Genomic DNA, 20,816 nt, shown 5'->3' on the forward strand with positions numbered 1-20,816 from the left:
CCTACAGCACAATTTATAAAACATTGAGAGTTCTAAGTTCTACATATTTAAGAAGTTCACAGAAGCCATTTAAGAGATAGGCTACGAATGATATACACAATATTCAGAAATAAAAGCCAGCAGAAGCAGTTATATGTGCAAGATCTCCTTGACAAGTTTAACAGGTACAGAGAAGGGTTTCCTAATCAAATTTTAAAGAATGCTATGCTATGGAGAATAGGAAACCAACAATTAAGTCAAGATTCTTTGGCAAAGGGGGGGAAATAACGAGCAGTCTATTTAACTGAAGACAAGAACAGACTCAAATGTAAACAGAAATGCGAAGCTAAATACGTATGCATTCGAAGGCTAAATCACATTACCTAACAGCCCACACTTTGAATATCTTTTCAAACTAAGTCATTTATGAACAGATGGAAAGAACACTAAAAGCTATAAATGATTCATGCTTCCAAATTTGCATACCAAAACTGCGTCATACTAATATGCTTATAAAATCAAATCGACCAAACCATGTCGCACTTTAAACAAATAGCAAGCAAAGCTAAAATTTAATTGAAATTATCTAGATGGCAGCAGAACTCTGAAATTTAAATAAGCAGAAAGCAACAGCAAACCTAGTACATGATTTCTAAAAAAATGAATTCAGTCCAAATGATGCAGGTGTCGACAAAAGCAAAGCTCATGTCTACTTTCACAATACACCAATATAACAGATATTCGATATCAACACAAGCACCACATATATGACATTAACACATTCCGAAGGCATGATTTTTACACTAGAAACTCTAATTTCATTTCAAACAGACAGATTCCTCGGTGAAAGAAAAAAAAAGAAAAATGTTAAAGCTTAGGATTCACCGACCTTTTGTGGGTGCAGTGAAGTGGGTATGAGTCTCGGATTCGTACTCGAACTCGAAGAAATCGATTAAAGTAACAAAGTTTCCAACCAAAAATTAGAGTAATCGTTGGCTGATCTTTTCCAGTAATCTTTGATGGTTAAAACTTATATTTGTAGGGTATTCGGCGGTTTCGGCTCCTTGTTCATTCCGGTTTTCGATCTTTTTTCTCCTCTTCTTATAGGATTGCGATTGTTTTTTTTTTAAAAAAATGGAAGGGGAGCGTATGAGAGAGAGGAAGCGGGGAACAGGCGTGGTGGGAGTGTCAGGGAAGATGGCAGAGGCGTGGGTGTGGGGAGAACGTGAGGAGAGAGACGAAGGCGTGGGGGGACAAGGAGATATGGAAGTGCAGAGAGAGAACGTGGACGTGAAAAAATGGAGATGGCGATGAAGGAAGGAGAAAGGGAGGCGGGTGAGATGGAGGAGAAAATTAGGGAAAAGGGAGAGGGAACATGGAGAGAGGACAGAGGAGGCGGAGAAGATGAGAGGAAAGAAAGGGGGAGAGAGCAGCGGCGGTGATGAAGTTTTTTTAGGGAAAGGAGTGAAATGGGTTAGTTTTAGGGTAAAGGAGAAGAGGAAAAGAAGTGGACCGGGTCGGGCAAAGGTATGGGCTGGACTGAAATTAAAATGGTAGTGGGCTGGTCCGTTTGGGCTGAAAATGTGGGTTGTTTATTTGGGTAGGAAAATAATATTGTATTTGTATTTCGGGTCATTAATTTGGCTGAAAATTGTTGATCCTTCCTCCGCTATTTTAATTATTTTCGGGCTTCTAATTTAATAACTAGTACAATATTTATTATGTGAAGACAATTAATAATTAATATGTAGAAAAATAAAGATTTTACAAAGTGTTGTCTTGTAATTAATTTAACGAATCCGAACCTGAAACGAAAACGATGACTAACCGTCTAAAATTTGTGATAAAGTAATGCTCATAATGTTAAAAATAAAAGTAGTGATATTAACAGCAGTAGCAATAAAATATTATAAAAAAATAAAGTATTTAGCTCGTCAGTAAATTTAGAAAGCCTGAGTAAATTAAAATAAAGGAGGGACAAAATTGGGTGTCAACAGTTATAATATATCCAATACAGGAAATGTAGCAAAGAAAGTCTTTAGGCCACATTGACACAAAAACCACTTGAATTTTAATAGAGCATTTTGATGTCACAACATCTGTAAAAAGTTGACATGAGATCTCAAAGTTATGTCGGACCCGACATAAACTTATGAAGGAATTACCAAAGTTATGTCGGACCCGACATACTTATACCAAGTCTGCCCATAAGGCATGAGTATGCCGGGTCCGGCATAACTTTGGTAATTCCTTCATAAGTGTATGCCGGTTCCGGCATACACGCGATCCAAACCTTGCCTTGCAGTTTTCCTTTTTAATTTATGCTTGAGCGGGGGTTCGAACTCAGAACCTCATGATTTCTGCGTGAACGCTCAGTGTTGCAATGCGAAGGACAAAAATTAAAGACCAGCAATATGAGAGGCATAATTTAAAGACCACAAATATGAGGGGCAAAATTTAAAGACCACCCCAAAAGAAGGGCAATCCGCGCAAAAAAATTTTGTTTTTGCCACCCCTAATTCCCTTATATCAATAGAAGTTGAATATAGATCCATTTATCAAGTAAGTTTCATTATTATGATTTTAATTGCGAACATGGCTAAATTGTATGGATTCTCCAAGATGCTCGTCAGTTAATCGAGTGAGGGTAGTCACGGGCGGAACTAAAGTGTCGGATGCGAGTTTTTTTTTTCTAAGTTGCAATTGCGCCATATAGTAGAGCTGGGCATAAAACACCGAAAACCAAATTACCGAACCAAACCTGGGATTTCGGTAATTCGATATTCGGTATTTTGGTTTTCGGTTCGGTTTTCGGTAATAAACTTTAAAAAAATCGGTATTCGGTTTCGGATTCGGTATGCAATAAAAATACCGTTCGGTAATTCGCTACTACCAATACCGAATTACCGAAATACAGACTAAATAAAGGCTCATTAATTTAGTCCAGCCCAATCCTAATCCCATTACAATAGCATTTAGCAATTACCCATTGCCATCAGTTCAGTCCATTATGGCAAATCTTTCGTTCCCTACTCCCAGCGTCATTAACAATTAGCAATCGTGGGACCATCAGACGATAGGATCAGTAGGAGTGAGGAATTTCATCCTCTGTAAGAAGCAAAAACAGCTACCGATGACAGAAGGGCGGGCACATGGGATTTCTCATAATGGAAAAGGAGGCTGGAAGGCTTGGCTAACTAAGTCCTTTAACTTCAAAATTTATCCCCATTGAATCACTTCCGTGTGTCTTTGTTAATTGTGGTTCCATCAAGCCTGTAATCAAAAAATGTGTGTATATGAAGGCTTCAACCTAATCAATTTCTTGTTTGACACCTTAAGCAGTGAAGTTCCTGTGATGTAATACAGTGGACTTCGACTTCAATATGGTATTATCGAATACCGTACCGAACCGAAGTTTGATTTACCTATTAACGAATTACCGAAATGAAGTTTGAAAGTTCGATATTTGGTATCTATTTTCAATTACCGATTATCGAATTATCGATCCCGAACTTCAAAAATACCGAACTGAATACCGAACGCCCACCCTTACCATATAGTAGCGTCTCCCATTTATTATATCAAAAAGCGGATGTGGATTTCAATAGAACGTTATATATGCCTTAAGAAATTTATTCTATATGTACGAATTATTCATTTAGAACCGAGTAACTCAAATTACTTAAAATCCAAACCCATACAGTACTTCAAATACTGGTTCTGTTTCTTAGAGTAGTCTTGATTAAAATGCTTAGACAAACGAGTGAGATTTGTTCCATTTGTAGACTACCTCTACTACCAACGGATTCATTGAATTAGATTCAAGTAACTCGAAAGGTTAGTGAGAACACTATTGATTCTCCTAAAAAGACAAAAATAAATAAATTAAACCATGAGTTTTCTGACACATTTGGATCTCTCGTTCTCTAACTAGTACTAACTACGTATTAACTCTTACTAATACCTTGTAGGTATGTGAAACAGGGGTGATTTTTTTCAGCGTCACCACTGCTCGGCAGTTAACGTCACAGCCAACTTCAGCCTTCGTACACACACTTACTTTTGACACTTAGATTTAATTTCGGGTCAAACACAATGAAAGGAACACACAACGTTTACAGGCAATGTCCAACCTTTTTATTATCTCTCAGATATACAAAAGGACTCACGAATATGGAGGCTTACAAAACTGAATCATGCCTTAGCCAAATTCTGTCTACTTTACGACCCTACCAGGAGCAGTTACAAGGGGAGGGGCGTGCATGGCATGTGCCAGCAGTTACATTGGGATAATGGCATACAGATTCTAGGCCTAGTATTTCGTCCATGTGGGCAAAGCCTTCAAAAATCGACCTTAACCGTCGCACATGCCGCGCACACTGCGTAACCGACGTATGTGTCGTGCGCATGGGCCTTCTACATGTGTCGAGCGCATGCCTCGCTCATGTGCCTCGAGCGTGCCTTAGCCTGATTTTCGCCTCATAGCTTCGCCCAACACTTAGAATATTTTTCGCCCATCTTCATGCCAATGTCATGCCAACACCATGCCAACCCTTTACCTTGCCCATTTGCCTTGGCCCCAGCCAGCCCATGTAAATGCCTATGTCTGCCTGTGCCAACCTACTGCCTGCACGCATGCCCGTCTGGTGCCATGCGCCTGTCCGTGCCACTGACATTCGTCAAGCTGCTTTGCCAACACCCAAACACCTTGACTTAGCTGCACACAATGCCATAGGCATGCAACCCCGCACATTGCCTTCAACCATCATATAGGCCCATGTCAAGGGGCAATGTACAAGCCCTTGACACTGCCCTCGCCCGCATGCGTCTAAGTCCGAACTTTGGGGTCTAACACCTTGTACTAACTACGTATTAACTCTTACTAATACCTTGTAGGTATGCCTCAACTCAGGGTCTTCCAGCAATATGTTATCAAGTACCTGTATTTCATGAAGAATAATGGAATTAATTTGGTGATCATTGGTAGGAAATTTATAGTCTTTCGCAATCTCTAATGGTTGATAATTGTTGTCTCGAATGACGCCCCCTAACCCTCCTTTCCCCGGATTTTTCAGAGCCGAGCCATCAATATTGAGTTTGTAGTGATCATGTTTCAGAGATCCGCACTTGACATTAATTGTGATAGTATCCGTTTCCTTTCTGTTGGCATTGGTAAGCCAATAGAATATCATATAGCGGTCAACACGTTGTGACAAAAATGTTTCTTAACAGATAATGGTCAAAAACACACTTTAAGTATCAACATTTTGTGAGGTTTCTATCTGAACTATTAGGTGTTTGTGTTTTCTACTTAAACTATCACCAACTATTCATCAAAACACACGTCGACTAGTACATGATGATGTGTGGTGTACATTTTTTTCTGTTTGTTTAAAAATGGCGTCAAATGACACTCCACACATATGATTAAAGGAATTAATTGGAAATTAAGAAAATTTAAGAGATAATGGTCGGGAACACATATGAAGATACTAGTTGAGGTTTGGTTTGATAAATATATAGTTGGTGATAGTTCAGATAGGAAACGCAAACACTTAATAGTTCAGGTGTGTTTTGATAAATAGTTGGTGATATTTCAGGTGGATAACGCAAACACCTGATAGTCCAAATAAAAAACTCACAAAAAAGTAATACTTCAACTGCGTTTTTTACCATTATCTCTTTTTTTATTACTCCATTTCTAAATTGATTTTTATTTCTGGTTAACCAAAAATTTCAAAGGGCAAAAGACATGATGTCCGCCCGCCCATTGTAAAACGTTGTTGTCAGGGTACTAATTTTATTTTTCAACAACTTAACTCTAGTTCTAAAACGTTGCCTACACTATAATTTCTTTGGTTATCTAAAATCTGCTTGAAACCTTGTTTGAGCCCGCACCTTCAAGATGGCAACTATTAATAGTTATAGACGGATACTAAATTTAAACTCTGTAATTTCAACTTTTAAGGTTTTTAAGATTAAACTTATTACTCGTTCATATCTAATTTTAGTTATGTTGCAATTTTAATAAATTTTTATATATAAATTATGCATCACGTGAAAAGTACATAGTCACCTAAACCCGGTAATTAAAGCTACACTTACGGTCCTAACATAACATGTTTTTCTCATTCCTTTTATTACTATCAAACATGTTATGTTAGGACCGGATGCTAGCTTTAATTACCGGGTTTAGGTGACTATGTACTTTTTACGTGATGCATAATTTATATATAAAAATTTATTAAAATTGCAACATAACTAAAGTTAGATATGAACTAGTAATAAGTTCAAATTTAAACACCTTAAAGTTGAAATCACAGAGTTTAAATTTACTATCAAAAGTTCTATGTGTTATTATGATTTTGCTAATAATATTCATTAATGTTTCCTTACATTGCTCTACTTAATACACATCAAAATATTAAATTTAGAGCCCGTGTCTAATGCAATATTGTCAAATAAAATGAAACATATAGAGTATATTGGAAGAGGCAATTCGCAGGAATGCCCTTATTTTGGAGTGGTCTTTAATTTTTGGCTTTCATTAGAACCCCATGGTTTCGGGTTCGAATCCCCCCCCCCCCCCCCTCCCTCAATCAAAAATTAAAAAAAAAAAATCGCAAGACAGAAGTTTAGATTCGTAAGACAGAGTGTTACTCAAAACTTAAAGTAAAGTTAAAACTCTACCGTAAGGCAGAATTTCAGGCAAAATTATGCTTTAAGATAGTTTTGAAGGTAAAATTCTGCCTTGCGAAATTCCTTCTTTTTTTTACTGAGCTGGAATTCGAACCCAGAATCTCAAGATATTTGGCGAAGGGTAAAAATTAAAGACCACCAATTTGAGGGGGAAAATTAAAGACCACCCCAAAAGAAGGGCAATCCGCGCCAAAATGAAAGGTAATATGGTTCCGCATTTTAGAGCCCGTGTGTAATGCAATATTGTCAAATTGATTTAATTGTTTCTCTGCGCATTATTATTATTGGGCCCGTGCTTGCACATGCACTAGCTACCTAGTTACATAATAAACAGACCAGATAACGAATCTAAGGTATATGTAAGATCCCAATAAATTACGACACTTTTTCAAAATTTACACTAAAGTCAGATTTTTAATAGGGAAAATGGGTAAATATACCTCGCTATTTTAGTTTATTTGTCAACTTTGTTCTTCCATTAGTCAAATTAGTCCCCCCAAGAAAAAAGAAATGCGGTACAGGTTGTGATCACACGCTGGACACAACTCCGTCATTCTTATGCTTCAGCTTAAACGGGACAAAAGTAGCTAGCTGGCACACTAGGGAGTCCTCAAAGGATGAGTCCATACACTTGCTAGCTAAGACCGGCAAAATATATACATACACTCCTGAGCAAATAGAAACCTCAAATCGGTTAAAATTAACCATTTAACTAAAATTACTCGTGTCCCATAAGTTAGACCTGACCCGACCCGACCCAAAAACCATCATTTTAAACTGCCTGACTGTTTTCTTTCTTGTTTCATAGCTACTTAACTTTCCCTAGCAATCTAACAATCACCTTTCGTAGCTTGATACTGGAGGCCTTCCACAGAAATTTCTAAAGGCACGTGAGAATTGGTTAACCAAGATGTCATGAAGTACCCAAACAGCTGAAAGGATTAGGAGAAAGAAATATTATCTTCTTCACAAATTAATCAAACTCTGTGATTTTTCCTTCACACAAGGCATTATGAGGTTGTGAACAAGAGAACATTGGAGGAGAGCAACGTTGATTTAATATTTTCTTTATTTTCTGAATGCTATTCCATTTTAATTGTTCAATTTGTTATTTCTTAATTTCATTGTACTTTATCAAAGTTCCAAGTGTTTTTAGGTGACATTTCACGTCAAGGGCTTTTAACTTGTTAACAACTCGATTCGGTTCTAAATGTGAAATAGATCATTTCTGCACAGTTTCAGTTTGTCAAGATGTAGTATTACGACAAAAATGGCGACTGCATTCTAATATTTGGTTTCTTATTGCAGAGTGACAACATCAAAGTAAGTGAGCGAAGGATCCAGCTAGATGCATCCTTAAACCACAAGTTATTTTTTGGGTAGGGTCGGATCTAATTTACGGGGCATGAGTAATTTTAGTTAAATGATTAATTTGGACTGATTTGAGAATTAGGGCATAAGTGTATATTTTGGCTAGCGGAGGAATATATTTGACTACTTTGACTAACAGAATATAGGGATATATGTGACCCTTTCCCCTTTTTAATACTCCCTATGTTTCAATTTATGTGAAGTTTTTTATTATTTGGGGAGTCTACGAGGTGGTTCATTGATCGCGCTTTCCTTATATTTTTTCTAAATTATTTTCATGACTCATAGTAATTTTAATGTAGTTTCTAAATATATAAATTTTATTTTTATAAATTTGAAAAATTTATGTCAAAATTTAAGATCAAAGTTATATAGATTGACCTTCATACTCTGAAAAGATTCACATAAATGGAAACGGAGGAAATATTACACAACAGCAAATTTACTGCCACCGGATATCGTCAGGCTGAATTCATTTGTAGCATGAAAGTCTAGGATTACGGCCCCCCATTCACACTCCATTAAATGCCAAATAAAATGAGAAAAGATGTCGCTAGCATGTTGTAATGTCTAGTACCGTCAGTAACTAGTTCTTGAGTTGCATGGAAGCTTGTAACTTTTAATATTAATGGTTTGATGTTTAAAATTCACTGAATCGATTAATTTAAATTTGCGCATCATATAAGGCTCATTTAAAGGAGGAAAACTCCCTATCAGCAGAACATTTTTATTCTGGAAAAAAATTATTAGTATCGGATGTTTACACGAAATGATCAATGGATACATGAAATGTGTTTAAACATACATGTACACTTATCAATTAATCGTGGTCAGTTAACGTATATTATCATTTAAATAAATCACTTAATCATGGTAAGTTGAATTGGTATGGTGTAAGCACCAGGTCCGAATAAGCATTTACCATAGGAGGTTTCAAGATTTTAAATTTATGGGCACCGAACCATAACTTTTTTCGTTTACTGGATCTGAATAAATTATTCATACATATTAGGTGAATCTTTTACTATTAGAAACATAAGGTTTGAGTCAAAGATACTGATTATCCCAAACTCGTACATAACCTCTATTATGGATCTGTCCATTGTATATTTACTCTTCATTCTTAGAGTTAAACTTGAAACATTTAATTAAGGATAAAAATCTTATTCATTTTACCACATTCTTTAATCATCCATGAAGCCTTTATCTTCGCGGGTGTAATTACTTGAGAAATTGCACTTCTTAATTAGAGACAACATGCAATCTTCTGAAATTGAACCAGCACTTAAAGATAGTAAGATGTTAGGAGCTAAAATAAAACAAATTCACACTTCTATTTTTCTTCCTTTTTACTGGGGACACGTAGGGGTGTTCATGGTTCGGTTTGGGTCGGTTATTGATTAAAACCATAACCAAATCAATTTAGTCAGTTTTTAAATGTCTAAAACCATAACCAAACCAAATAAAATAATAACCACCGGTTTGGTTGGATTTTTCAGTTTATGACTAGCAGCCATGAGACTTATCAGTAAAACATTAAAAAATTGAAAAAGACATGTCTTTTTTTTTTGTTCAACCGATATCTTTTATTTATCGTTTAAGGTGGAACATACATTATAGAAATATTTTCTCTATTAGTGATAGTGTCATACTCAAGTTACCCAACGTTGCTAAACTATTACATATAGAGCTAAAAACTAATTAAGTAGTGGTTGCACTATTTTTGTCATCTTAATACACATACCTGGAAATAAAGTAGAGCATAGGAGCTTTTAGTTGTTGTTACAAACATACATATTAATTAAACATAAAGACTACCTAAAATTAAAATGAAAATATATGAAATAAAAAAACTTTGTGTAATGATCCCAAACTTTGGGGCAATACTTGCATTTTGTCCTCAATTCTCCCATTTATTAAAAACACTTTTTGTAATGATCCCAAACTTCAGATGTTTTTCTATCATTATCCCCAAGGCTAGACTCTCGACTACAAAGAGTTGTTCTTTTCTGCCTTTTAGGAGGATTACCCACGGAAGAAGTATTAGGGCATTACCATGTGCTTGAGTTGCAGCAAATGCTGATGTTACTGAAGTATCTTCTATATGAACCTCCAAATCTACACCCTCTGTCCTTTTCATATGAAAAATATTAGAAGTTTAGGACCCATTCAGACAAGAAAAAAGAAAGGTATAATTCGGGGGGGAAAAAAAGAAACAACCTAAAATCAAATGGCTGACAAAGAAAGGCTAAAAATTTAAGTTAAAGACATTACACTCTAACGTGAGCTTATGTTAGTAGGTTTACACTTAACACTTAAAGAGTTAAAAGACTTAAAGACATGGGCTTGGATATATTCTTAAAAACATGAGCCTTAAACAATCATGTGAAATAAGTAGACCAAAAATCAAATTAATGATTAAAAAGTATAAAATATTTATAATTATTTATGAAAAAATAATATTATACATATAAATAATTATAAACTTTATGTATATAATTTATCGGTTTGGTTCGGTTCGGTTATTTATTCGGTTATTTTTTAATATAATCATAACCAAACCAAATATTATCGGTTTTAAAATTTAAAATCAAATCAAACCAAACCAAACTAAATGTCAATTTTTTTATTCGATTTAATTAAATTTTCGATTTGATTTTGATTTTAACCAAAATCGTGATCAGCCCTAGGGACATGTACTATTATCGAAGCTGCCGAGATGTGGGTCACACTGCAATTTGCAATTTGGACACCATTATAGTTTCACTTGAAATATTCTTCAAATTAGTTTCTCAACTTTGAATTCTTTATGTCAATTGAAAATGAAATAACCAATGAAATGTTGAAACGAACATTAATTTGCAAACACTATTTTAGTATTTTCAAATAATTCTATTTTCTCTCTGTCAATTTATGTGATATAGTTTGAGTTGACACCATTATTTTAAAAGGCAGTGTCAGGACTCGCCCCGGGGCTCGCCTCGGGGCAGGGCAGTGGCAAAACGCCCTGGGGCTAACGTGCAGGGCTTAGTTCCTATGAGGCTTACGCCCTAAGCGCCCAACCGTACGCCCTAAACACGCCCAACGCCCAGGGCTCACCTAACAGTTCTTACACAAATTATATTTTAAATTCCTTAATTAAAATCATTCACCCTCATAATTGTTTAACAAAATAATGATATTTAATAGTTTTTCATCTATAGAAATAGAAGATTGGGTGTAACTCATTTAACAAGTTGTAGTATTGGATATTTACTATTTGAGAACGTCGTGAGGGTGAATATCACTTAATTTTTTTTTAAAAAAAACACATAGCGGAATTGTACATTTTCACTTGTCATTGGTCATAAGTCCTATGTATCAGAATTATCATATAATTTTATTTTTTGTTCATGAAGAAGTTATGTTTTAATTGTAATATTGATAAATTTTATTGATTATTTGCTTATAGGGAGATAAAATGAATAGTATGATAGTAATAGTGTTTTAAGAAACTGTGTTTTTTTCCGTGTTTGAAAGTTAAAATGTTAGAATTGTTTTGCATTTCATAATAGCTTTTATTTCATTGTATTGTTTATACTTGTAAAATTATGTTATATATAATTACAAGTTATAAGAGTGTGTAATGGATTGCTTTGATCATTTTTTTTGTGAGGATCAAGCTCGCGCGCGCGCTCACACACACACACACATAGACATACATACATACATATATATATATATATATTTTTTTTTTATTATTATTATTATTTTTTATTTTCATTTATTTACAGTTTTCTTTTATTTTTTATGTAATTTTACCTATTTAAAAATATTTATTGTAATTATATTATTTTAAGAAATACTAAAAATTAAATACCCATGGGGCTTACGCCCCGTGCCTCGAGGCTTATGTAAAACGCCCCGCCTTACGCCCCCGCCTTTTAAAACACTGGTTGACACAAAATTATTAATAAAAAAATGAAGATATTTTCCTAATATATAAAAGAGTCCTGAAGCTGCTGACTAAACTTCAAAAGTGTTACCGCACTCGTATCGAATTCTCTAAAAATACACTACTTTTGAAGGATCCGACAGCACCCGATGACATTTTAGGAGAGTCAGAGTAACTTAGGCGGCTGAAGGTCGTCATGTATGCTTGCTGATGAGGGGTAATTTTGACATTTTTAAATTTTTGTGGTTAAAAGATATTGTACTTAGGTGTTATATGTGTGTACTTTTTCTTCATTTGACAATAAAGTGCATAAGTTACTTTGCTAAAAGATGGGTCCACACTAGAATTTCTACGCTACACGATGCATCTACAGCTTTTTCAAATGACTCTGTCAAAAAATGTGGGCCCCACCTTAAACTTTTATCTGCAGGTTTTACTTGTCCATCTCTCCACAAGTTTTTTAGTAAAAAATATCGTACATATGTAGCTTTTTAGTGTCTTAAATAAACAGAGAAAGGTGGGCAGGGATTCATTTTATCAACGGAAAAGACTCAAATATGCCATCGAACTATCAGAAATGGCTCATTTATGCCACTCGTTGAAAGTTTGGCTCAAATATGCCACTGCCGTTACCTTTTTGGCTCATCCATGCCATTATTCACTAACGGTGGTTTTAAAATACCAGATATGCCACGTGGCAAAAATTTATTGGTCCACGTCACTTAAATGAAAACCAGCCAAAAATAAATTCTAATTAAACCAACGGAAAAGGCTCAAATATGCCATCGAACTATCAGAAATGGCTCATTTATGTCACTCGTTGAAAGTTTGGCTCAAATATGCCACTGCCGTTACCTTTTTGACACTCCGCTTATTTATGCCACTGCTCAAATAGCTCAACTGTTTGCACCTTCATCATTGTTGGCCGTGTCCAAATTAAAGCACTATAAAATAATCGTTCAAACAAATAATTGTTGACAAACTTCTACATTTTCCAGTTACGACGAATTTTTAGAGCCACTTTGTGCCTTGTTATTTTCAAATTACGTTATACTGGTTGTTTACTTTTTAAAAAAAAAAAAAAAATCATATGATCATATGATTGAATCATTTTTTAATGTCATATAACTGAAGAAGGACATTTTTGAGTCATTTCGAATACATATAAGGACATTTTTGATCGGTGGAAGATAGGGCAAATTTGATCCAATAAATAAAAGGAGGACATTTTGAGTCATTTCTAATGTGTTAAGAACATTTTTTAAACCTTTTTCCGTAGGTAAAAAGTTATTATAGAGTGAAAAATATAACATAAAATTTGAATTCGATAATAAATTGATATTTATAGTGAGTTGTTATATAAAAATGATATTATAGCGAGGTCTGACTATATATATGAAGTACTAAATTTAGGAGTTTAAAATCAAGTAAAATTTTAATTACCTTATATATATCGTTCATAGATATATTTGAGCAATATAACATAATTGTAATCTCGTCAATGTTGATTTGTCAAAAAGCAAATTTAAAGTAATAAGGCTGATGAAATGATTGAAGATAAAATGCATTCTAAGTGGCACTCAAGCGTGTCAGTCTAGTGGTCAATGAAGCATGAGATCTCAGGTTCAAATTTTAGCAAAGGCAAAAATACTAGGTGATTTCTTTCCATCTGGCCGGACACCATGGTTGTAAAAAAAATGTATTCTAACTGAATTTTGTATTATTATTATTATTATTATTTTTATTATTATTATTATTATTATTATTATTATTATTATTATTATTATTATTATTATTATTATTATTATTATTATTATTATTATTATTATTTGAGTGTCAAAAAGGTAACGGCAGTGGCATATTTGAGCCAAACTTTCAACGAGTGGCATAAATGAGCCATTTCTGATAGTTCGATGGCATATTTGAGCCTTTTCCGTTGGTTTAATTAGGATTTATTTTGGCTGGTTTTCATTTAAGTGACGTGGACCAATAAATTTTTGCCACGTGGCATATCTGGTATTTTAAAACCACCGTTAGTGAATAATGGCATGGATGAGCCAAAAAGGTAACGGCAGTGGCATATTTGAGCCAAACTTTCAACGAGTGGCATAAATGAGCCATTTCTGATAGTTCGATGGCATATTTGAGCCTTTTCCGTTTTATCAAAATTATTTTTTTAACTAAGAAACGCCACTAGCTGTAATTTTGTGATCAAATTAATTAAATATGTTTACAATTTGATTGCAATGTTTAATATTCTAACAAGAAATTAAGATAAATATTACATTATCAAAAAGGCATATTCCAATGTATTAAGTTTCTAATTATGAAGCATCAAAATAGCCAAAATAATTTATTAGTAAAGACATAATTATGATAGTAGTTCAAGTGAAAATAAGGATAGAAGGAGTATTTTATATCACCTTTCCCATGTTATATGACACCATAGACTCATATAATTACCCTATATATGAGACATTCAGTTATAATAAATACCTAGAGATTGAATTGTATATTTGAAATTTTGTTAACAATTTTTGGAGTATGCACCGTGTTAATATTGTTTCTATGAATATTTTATGTAGTCCTTGTATTTCAAGTTATGCATATATGTGAAGTTTATTGATTTTCATGTTTTAATTTAGGAGTATGATTGTTCAAATGATGTTCTCGGATTAAAAAAAAGTAATTAAAGTTCAATTAGTTTTGAAATGTTAGTCAAGGTTTGATTAGCAGTTTAAAAAATGATTATTAACATATTTCTTTCAAAAATAATAATTAGAAATTTCATTATTTGAAATAAATAGATACACCATAACATAAATTGTTAAATCTCTGCTCTCAAAACTTATAATTTTTCACATGTAACTTTAAAAAAAAATCATACAATATGTCGAAAGATTCTTATAATTGCATAGAGATAAAATTATTAATATATGTTGATCCCCGGCATGAGTTTCGATATCTAGTGAGACATATATGATCTAAAAAGTCTAAAATTGATTATTTAACAATATAACATTTATTCTCTATTAGACATTAGACATATATTAAAAGGATAATTGTACTATCTCATAAACTCGATCGGGGTGAGGGAGTGTGTGGTTTTGAAGTTATGTCAGTATTAACTTCAAACTAAAGGACATTTTTTTGTCACTCACCGATTTACCTTTTTGACTGTGATTGATGACTTTCGCCACACAATTTCTTAGCTGGTTTAGAGCCAACTTTTCTTGGTTCCCCACTAAAAGGAATCCTAGATAAGATAAAAGAAAAGTGGACGAAAAGGCCAAACCGAAACTAGAATCATATGGACAAATTTCCCTAGAATTAATCAGCTATCATCGAATTGTCTCCTATAAAGCTATAAATATCCAATGTACGGGTACTGATTCTGTAGGATCACTAATTATAAAAAAATTGTTCGCATCCAGTATTCTACGATTAAACCTCTCTAGGAAAACATGTTTGTCAGAATATTTTTGATTACTACAGTTGAATATTGTTATAGAAAATATATAACATAACATTAAAAGATAGTTTTAAAAAACATTTAATCGTTATAGTGAAATGTTACATTATTATTGAGACATCTGACAGTACTAATCTACTAATTACTAAATGAAACGATACATATCTTCGGACACACTTTTATCACTATAAATCATAGGTAATTAGTACTTCCTCCGTTTACTTTTATTTGTCAGTATTCTAAAAATAAATTTTTATTTTTAGTTATCATTTTTAGCATATTAAGAGAAGATAATTTTTTTTCTATTTTATCCATAGTAATAATTATTCACTTCAAATTATTTTTCAAATCTAATAAAAATATGCATTAATTAATAAGAGTATATTGGTAAATTATTTACTCTATTTATTATTTCTTAAATAGCATGAAAAATTTAAAGTGAACAAGTAAATGTCATCTTAATTTGTGACTCAACTATAGTGATCAATATAATTTGATGTAGGGCCGGGGACGGATAGTTTTTTTTTTTTTTTTCCTTTAACCTAACTTAAAATCGTTTCTCAATTACGCTCGCTACTTGTAGTGTAGTCTGTAGGCCATCTCATTTAACTATCCACCTTGTGCTATCTTTTGCTTTTACATTTTTTCACACGAGAGACATAGAGTGGAGGGCTGGTTATTGAAAACCTTAGTCAGTTTATTTCTTCTTCCTCTTGGAAGGATCTTTGAAGTTCAAGAAAAAATGGCAAAGATTTTTGGGATATTTGCATGCTTAGTTATTGTGGCTTTAGATGCTGTAGCTGGGCTTCTTGGAATTAAAGCTGAAGCAGCTCAAAACCAGGTAATATCTCATGGCAATCTCATTATTGTACCAAAAATTGCAACACTAGGAAAAAAAATATAGTGAGGCTTCCTTCTACTTCTACCTACAAGTTCGGCAAAATTCAATAGTGTTGGTCCAAGTCCTGTATTTTTGCTTAAAAGTACACTTAATATGTAAAAATAATTTACAAAGAACTTAGTAAGCTAGTACTTTTTAAAAAATTCAAATTCATAAGCTCAAAGTATTTTTTACGAATTCGGCAGAATTCAATAGCTTTTTATAAAAATGAAATCATTTATCTTATTATATGTCAAACTCGTGTTTATGACAGAACTTAATCAAATTCTTTCTTTATCTTTTGTGGTATTGAAGGAAAAACACTTGAAGCTATGGTTTTTCGAGTGTAAAGAGCCAAGCCATGATGCATTTATTCTAGGTTTAGCTGCTGCTGGTCTTCTATTAGCTGCTCATATTCTTGCTAACCTTGTTGGAGGTTGCAACTACTGTTACTGCACTGGTGATGACATTCAAAAAGCACCTCCAAGTAGACAATTATCACTTGCTTGTCTTCTTTTCACATGGTACGTGATTAATTAGTTGTTCAATCTTTCATTTCGAAAATCAAACTTGAATGTGACGGACTTTCTCACTTTTTGTTTTACATTTTTTTAAATTTTAGCAGTTCCATATTAAACTTTCTCTATTGCTCATAATTTCACATGTGGTGATTAATTTTATCAGTTATTAGGAAAGTCACAATTTTTTATTTTATTTTATTATAAAAAAATTAAAAAATATTATTATCTCATTAAGATTACTGAACTATGTGTTGATTGTCCAGAAATACAACTCATCGGAAAATCAATTTTTCTTCACCGAAAAATGAAACGGCAACAACTTTTTCTTTTTAAAAAATATTCAAGTGTAAATTTAACTTGTATTGTCTCGTTCCTGATTTCTCCAGGCTAAAATATTTAAGTAAATCTAAAGTTATATGTTTTGTATCAAGATTATTTTCGATTTTTTTTTTAAAAAAAATCGATAAAATCGAATAACCCGAAAAATTCGAAGTTGAAAAATCCGAATTTCTTGGTTTGATTTGATGTATAAATTTAAAAATTTGACACAATTAATTTGATTTGATATTTAAAAAATTCGAATCAATCCGATCCAGTTACACCCCTACCGCCAACTAATTAAAAGTCAGACACTATAGAGACCTTTTACCTCTTCGAGCCCCACACTACATTGGGGATGGGATAAAGGAACTTGCTCTAATCAAGATGTTTTACCGTGATTTGAGGCAATTGCTGGTATAACCCAAAATTGAGAAAACAAAAAGTAAAGATATTACTACTCTCTAATTCATTTTAATGGATGTGAAAATTAAAAATTATACTATCATTACGGATCAAAAAGAAAAGCAAGACACATTTTAAAATGAGAGTAAAAACATGTAATAGTAAAACCATTTATGGGGAGGACGTAATTGACATGCTAAGTTCAGTTGAGATTTCAACCGATTACCAAAGGGTTCACTCAATGGGGAGAATAGGTCGACTGCCAATCACGTCCCAGTCCATTTTAGGGGCGTGACACATATAGGTGAGGAAACGTAATTGTCTTATATCTTCGTTTTCGTTAAGTAATATGAGTCTATATCATGATGATTTGCTAATGTGTTTGAATTACTGGGTTGATCAGGATCATAATGGCAGTAGGAATGGGAATGCTTGTTATTGGGACAATGGCAAACAACAAATCAAGAGCTTCATGTGGATTATCACATCATCATTTCTTCTCAATTGGTGGAGTTTTGTGTTTTGCGCATGCCATCTTTTCCATAGCATTCTATGCCACATCTACTGTCACACTTGCATAGTGTCACATTTTCCTAATTTAGTTTACTTTACAACGCTTTTTATTTTATTTTACTTCCGTTTTTATTTGTTTGATCTTTAAAAGATTGGTGATGTATGTGCTGATAACTATCGCTTTACATCAAAGTTGTAAGAATTAGTTTTGGAGACGATGACTGATCCAGGGCGTTTGTTTGATGTTTTAAACTAATGGCAATTGCATAATTATTTTTTGAGCAGCATATTGCATGTCTATGTCTATGTGCAGGGGAGGAGGTAAAACTATAACTACGGGTTCGTCCGAATCCATTAATATTTTCTCAAACAATTCTTTTGTATTAATAAATTTGTTAAATATGTACACACATAAAATTTAGAATCCAGTTATTAGTACTGAAGTCGTACGTAGTTCTAAAATTCAGAACTCATAAAATTGAAATTAACTCTTGCTCTGCCTCCACCCCTGCATGTGTGTTACCCATCGTACAAGTGTGAGTTAATTTCACGTACGATTAATGAACTTTATCCACTAAATATATAGTACTAAAGTCATACAATTATTTTTTGTTTATATTATAGTAATTGAATGTTATCTATTATAATAGTAAAATAACTAATAGGGGGATGTAGCTCAGATGGTAGAGCGCTCGCTTAGCATGCGAGAGTTACGGGGATCGATACCCCGCATCTCCACTTCTTTGTCTGTTATTTTTTTTCTGTTATGAATAGATTTCTCTTTGTGGAGAAATAAATTACTCCTCCTCATTTTATTTATGTGACCCTTTATTCTCATAGTTTGTTACATTTTTTGATACAATCTAACTTAAATATTCTCATTTTATTCTTAATTAGATTCTTTATAACTATATATTATTTATGTTTTGTTCTAGACCATGCATTTCAACTTCTTGTTTTTTTTTTCCTTAAAAATTGTTCCATATCAAATTGTGACACACAAACTAAATAAATTGAGACGGATAGAGTACAAATTTTGTGAGGTTTGATGACCTACTTACACTCTCAGATTGCTGAAGAAATCTATACACTGAGTTTTTATGTTTGCTTTCATTAAGAAATAATGCTCAATAATGTGAAACATCGGGCAATCAAGTCCTTGAACGAAAAATCTTGCCTTAAAAAGCTGAGGTGGATATACAGTGCAATAAAGAAGTTTCATTATGTAAACAAGTTATCTGATGTTTGTTTCAGACTAATGAATGCAAAACATGTCGTTAATTTGTAAATTTTAACGCTAATGGTAAGGTCAGATAAGTGTTTTGGACTTTAATCATTCACTTAATATAAACTAGATTAAAATTACAAACACACTTTGCATCATAATATATGTTCAGGCAGTTAGCATGCATAATGCTAAAGAGTCCAACCCAAAATAACATATACAACAGAACATTCAAACTTGCGGGCCCAAATTAAAGTAATAATGACCAAGAGCTGCCGCCCAAACAGAGTTAAACAACAAAATAAAAGCAAAGCCCAATAACAAAACATAGAGAGAGGTAAGCCCAAACCTCTAAAAATACAGGGATTTGTGACTTTGGGCCCACTTGGATATATATTACCTTTATACTAAATATACGGGTTCGTATATACCAAAAATATACAGGCACTGCATATACCTAGTATATTTGGTTATATCATCTGTATATTCAACCTTTTTGTAAGCAAGAAATCAATATTTTTTCAGTTCAGAGGCAAGTACTACTCTATTTAGCTTATTGTTACCATTTAAAGGGATACAAAAGCAATTTCAAGACATAACACTAGTGATATACCTCATGTATGCCTTAATGTACAGATCCTTGTATCCCAAAGCCATACAAGGACTGTATATTTTAGATATACCTGAGTATATCCCCCACATATTCAGGTGTAGACTCTTATCTAGACATAAGCAGCATGATATTTCAGTTTATTAGACATATTTTATAAGGCTAAAACAGTATTTCACAAAACAAAAAAAAGGGGCACAATACTCAGCAATAATATCAATCAAAATATGTACACAAAGGATCCTTATTTAACATGGTAATGTACCAGATGCTTAGACATATAGGACCACATAGACATATCATGAGTTTTGACACAGCCAAACTGAATGCAAACAGCCCAAGAGGCAAAAAATCAGATTTTTCATGGTTTACTTTGACTACATGCATTAAGAATAGTTTTCCTTTGCTCACGGTGTGTCATGACCATAGAGAAACAACAAACATGAATTTTATACACAAGCAGTAGTAGTCATGCAGGGCATTCTTATTATTTTTTGGACTTAGACCAAACTTCACAAAAAAAAAAAAAAAAAAAAAGCATAGTAGGTTCATGATGTGATCAGGACAGGTTACATATTATTCATAGGAGTTAGAGGATGAAGAGCATGCTCAAGTATGCAAACAAAACACTAAGCTATCAAGTACTAAGCCTCAGACAAACAACACAGAGCTTTGGAGATCACATATTGAACCAAGCATACCACCTTTTAAGCTCATTACACATAAGATGCTAACTGATGAACAATAGGGATTAGATGCTCATTTGAAGTCCCAAACAAAGAGAAGCAGTGTACAAGATGCAGGGTACTCAAGCAACAATACATTTAAACAGGGGGTTGAGAAAGGTAACAAAAAAAATCTCCAAACTCCAACAAAACAGTGACACTGC

The 20,816-nt window shown here is 33.4% G+C and overlaps 1 protein-coding gene and 1 non-coding gene across 2 annotated transcripts; both read left to right on the forward strand.

Moving 5' to 3' along the window:
* The first annotated feature begins 16,024 nt into the window (after positions 1–16,024).
* On the forward strand, positions 16,025–18,344 carry LOC132638680 (protein VASCULATURE COMPLEXITY AND CONNECTIVITY-like). The gene is made up of 3 exons (XM_060355481.1): positions 16,025–16,296; positions 16,651–16,859; positions 17,983–18,344. The coding sequence occupies exons 1-3, from the start codon at positions 16,198–16,200 to the stop codon at positions 18,158–18,160; spliced, it is 486 nt and encodes a 161-aa protein (XP_060211464.1). The 5' UTR covers positions 16,025–16,197; the 3' UTR covers positions 18,161–18,344.
* Positions 18,345–18,757: 413 nt separating this feature from the next.
* TRNAA-AGC (transfer RNA alanine (anticodon AGC)) lies at positions 18,758–18,830 on the forward strand. Its single transcript has one exon. It is a non-coding gene; the product is annotated as a tRNA-Ala (tRNA).
* The last annotated feature ends 1,986 nt before the right edge of the window (positions 18,831–20,816 follow it).

Source organism: Lycium barbarum, chromosome 4 (genome assembly GCF_019175385.1).
Source record: "Lycium barbarum isolate Lr01 chromosome 4, ASM1917538v2, whole genome shotgun sequence".
In the NCBI taxonomy this organism is placed as follows: domain Eukaryota; kingdom Viridiplantae; phylum Streptophyta; class Magnoliopsida; order Solanales; family Solanaceae; genus Lycium; species Lycium barbarum.

Bases quoted from the DNA above. Each gene is read 5' to 3' on its own strand.
- LOC132638680 (XM_060355481.1), top strand. From the start codon at position 16,198: ATGGCAAAGATTTTTGGGATATTTGCATGCTTAGTTATTGTGGCTTTA. The intron at 16,297-16,650 runs GTAATATCTCAT...GTGGTATTGAAG, and splicing joins CTGAAGCAGCTCAAAACCAG to GAAAAACACTTGAAGCTATG. The intron at 16,860-17,982 runs GTACGTGATTAA...TGGGTTGATCAG, and splicing joins GCTTGTCTTCTTTTCACATG to GATCATAATGGCAGTAGGAA.